At 38.5% G+C, this 3,178-nt stretch overlaps 1 protein-coding gene across 1 annotated transcript; it reads left to right on the forward strand.

The window, feature by feature from the left end:
- The first annotated feature begins 2,366 nt into the window (after positions 1-2,366).
- LOC112063871 (peroxiredoxin-1-like) lies at positions 2,367-3,172 on the forward strand. The gene has a single exon (XM_055083969.1). The coding sequence runs from the start codon at positions 2,420-2,422 to the stop codon at positions 3,011-3,013; it is 594 nt and encodes a 197-aa protein (XP_054939944.1). The 5' UTR covers positions 2,367-2,419; the 3' UTR covers positions 3,014-3,172.
- Positions 3,173-3,178: the final 6 nt, after the last annotated feature.

A 3,178-nucleotide genomic window follows, 5' to 3' on the forward strand; every position in this document is an offset into this window, starting at 1 on the left:
GCGAGCCACAACGTCTGAGCCCGCGTGGTGCAACTACTGAAGCCCGTGCGCCTAGAGCCCATGCTTTGCAACAAAAGAAGCCACGGAAATGAGAAGCCCGCGCACTGCAACGAGAAGAGTAGAGTAGCCCCCGCTCGGCGCAACTAGAGAAAGCCCACGCGCGGCAACAAAGACCCAACGCAGCTAAAAATAAATAAATAAATAAATAAATAAATAAATAAAACAGAAAAAAAAGAGTTCAAAACTTTAAACTGAATAGAAAATAGGTGTCTTCTCACCAACATACTCTATAAGTCTAGAGTGATTAAAATTTCATCTTGGAAGATCCTTGAAGGTCATAAAGCTGACATATGGTATTGCATATGAAGGAGTACACCAACGTTTCTTTTAGGAGTGTACTGTGGTGGATAAGGACACAACTCTTCAAAGCAGACTGGGGACAATCCTGGCTCTACCACTCAGGCTCTTCCTACAGGAGTTTGGCCAAAATTCCCATCCTTTTTGTGCTTGGCAGCTGCATTGTTAGTACAACAAAGATATAAAGTAGAGTGGCAGTCTGAGAATGGAGCGAAGGGACAGAGATGAGAGATCCTGGGAGAGCCTATACTGAGGGCCTGTCTGTCTGGGAAATGAGAATCCATTTTTAAGTCCCCTAGGTTGAGTTCCTCTGGGAAAAATACAGGTCTTCCCTGCTTTTTGAAAGTTTGCTTTACTCCACTTTGCTTTTAAGAAAGACCTACATTAGTACCTGTTTTTGCTAACTGAAAGAAATTCATGGAGGATTTTCGCTTTTACCAAAAAAAGGGCATAAAGTGAAAATAGTGTTCAGCATTTGTTTTGCAGTGAGTTATTATAGAGGCAGGGTACAGCCTGAGCAGTGAGAATGGCACCGCCAAGCTCCTTCCCTGGAAACTACACTCAGCATCAAGCCACCATGGCTTTGAACTGTGTCTGTAAGCATCTGTGCCTGGTCTCATTTTATTTTGTGCATTCTTTAGTAAGATGTGTCCTAAGGTAATTGCTTCTTTGCTTTATGCCATTCTGTCTTACAAAAGTTTTCATAGGAACGTTATACTTTTGGATGTGGGGAGAACTTAGTTGCATCTGAAGAAGGAAAACATCGCTATGTAATCCTGCTAGAACTGTGACATATTTACAGAGTTAGTAAAATCATAAGTATTTTGTTGCTAAGAAAAGCTGTGTTTTTGTCTTTGGTTTTATTCTCAAAGCATGTATTCTAAAACTTTTCTCTTGCTCACTAATGCTATGAAATAATTGCGTTTCAAACTTAGGATATTCAGTAAAAGAAGTCACCTATCATGTCCAAAAGAGAACGCTATTTAAAATAAGAAAAAAAGATCCCAAATCTCACACTGAATATGTCATTCTCTCCTTAAGCAAATTTCAATGACTCTCTATATAGCTTACAGCAATGTTTCCAAAATGGTGTTCTTTGGAACACTAGATGGTTTTTAGGTGGTCCTCAAAAAAAGTGTTTTGTAGACAAATAGGTTGAGAAAATGCAGCTTTAAGCAAATTCAAAGCTACTTTATTATAGATATTTTAAAAATAAATGTGTTCAGTTTTTAAAAAAATGCACATTGAAAAAAATTCAGAAGGTATGAAATGGTATATGAAGAAAAGTAAGTTTCCTCTCTCTCCTGTCCTCTGGCTACATAGTTTCCCCCCCTTGGAGGTAACCAACGATATTAGTTCCTTATATTTACATCCTTTCAAATATATTATATTCATAAATAAATATAGAAACTTATATATTCCTTTTTTGAAGCAACAATCTTTAATATAATACTATGTATTTTTTTTACACACTTGCTTCTTTTTTTTTTACCTAACAAGTAATTTTATAGAGAGTAATAGCTAACATTTATAGAGCACTTACCATGTGCCAGGTACTCTTTGAAGGATTTTACATGTAAAAATCCATTTAATTATCAGAGCTATATATAAGATATATATTATTTTATCCCTATTTTACAGATGAGGAAACATAGGAACAGAGAGGTTATGTAATACTCATAAGTAACTGGTAGAACTGCGTTCAAATAGTGACAGTTTAGCTCTAGAGCCTTCATTTTCCACCACTATACCTCTCCATTACAATATGTAAGTAAATTAGTTCTGCTTTATTTTTTTATAATATTTGCATAGTAGTTCATTATAGGAATATATTATAATTTGTTTAATCAGTTTTTTTAATGTATGGACATTTTGGTTTTGTTCAGTATTTCTCATTATAAACAATGCTACAATGAATATTCATGTACAAAAGTGATTTTACACATGAGCAAGTATATCTGTAGGACAAATTTCTAGAAATAGAATTACTGAATTAAAGGATAGGTGGGCGTGTGTGCTTCCTGACTGTCCTTTGTGGCTTGTGAGGAGTGCTGATCACAATATGTCTTCAGGAAATGCCAAAACTGGGCACCGTGCCCCCCAGTTCAAAGGAACTGCTGTAATGCCAGATGGTCAGTTCAAAGATATCAGCCTATCTGACTACAAAGGAAAATATGTTGTGTTCTCCTTTTATCCTCTTGACTTCAGCTTTGTGTGCCCCATGGAGATCATTGCTTTCAGTGATAGGGCAGAAGAATTTAAGAAACTCAACTGCCAAGTGATTGGTGCTTCTGTGGATTCTCACTTCTGTCACCTGGCATGGATCAACACACCCAAGAAACAAGGAGGACTGGGACCCATGAACATTCACTTGATATCAGACCCCAAGCGCACCATTGCTCAGGACTATGGGGTCTTAAAGGCCGATGAAGGCATATCATTCAGGGGCCTTTTTATTATTGTTGATAAAGGTATCCTTCGACAGATCACCATAAATGACCTTCCTGTTGGCCGTTCTGTGGATGAGACACGGAGACTAGTTCAGGCCTTCCAGTTTACTGACAAACATGGGGAAGTATGTCCAGCTGGCTGGAAGCCTGGCAGTGATACCATCAAGCCTGATGTCCAGAAAGAAGAGCAAAGAATATTTCTCTAAGCAGAAGTGAGCACTGGGCCATTTTAGGGCCAGGCTGCAGTAGGTAGCCATGAGAACAAAACCTCTTTTGTACTATTGTCATGCTTAAAACACAAGACCTTACACTCAGCCCAGATGTGGTGTGGGACAGGACAGGCCTTTCCTGCAGGGGTTGGGGAGGCCAGC

This window comes from Physeter macrocephalus, chromosome 4 (assembly GCF_002837175.3).
Source record: "Physeter macrocephalus isolate SW-GA chromosome 4, ASM283717v5, whole genome shotgun sequence".
Lineage (NCBI taxonomy): Eukaryota > Metazoa > Chordata > Mammalia > Artiodactyla > Physeteridae > Physeter > Physeter macrocephalus.

Bases quoted from the DNA above. Each gene is read 5' to 3' on its own strand.
- LOC112063871 (XM_055083969.1), top strand. From the start codon at position 2,420: ATGTCTTCAGGAAATGCCAAAACTGGGCACCGTGCCCCCCAGTTCAAA.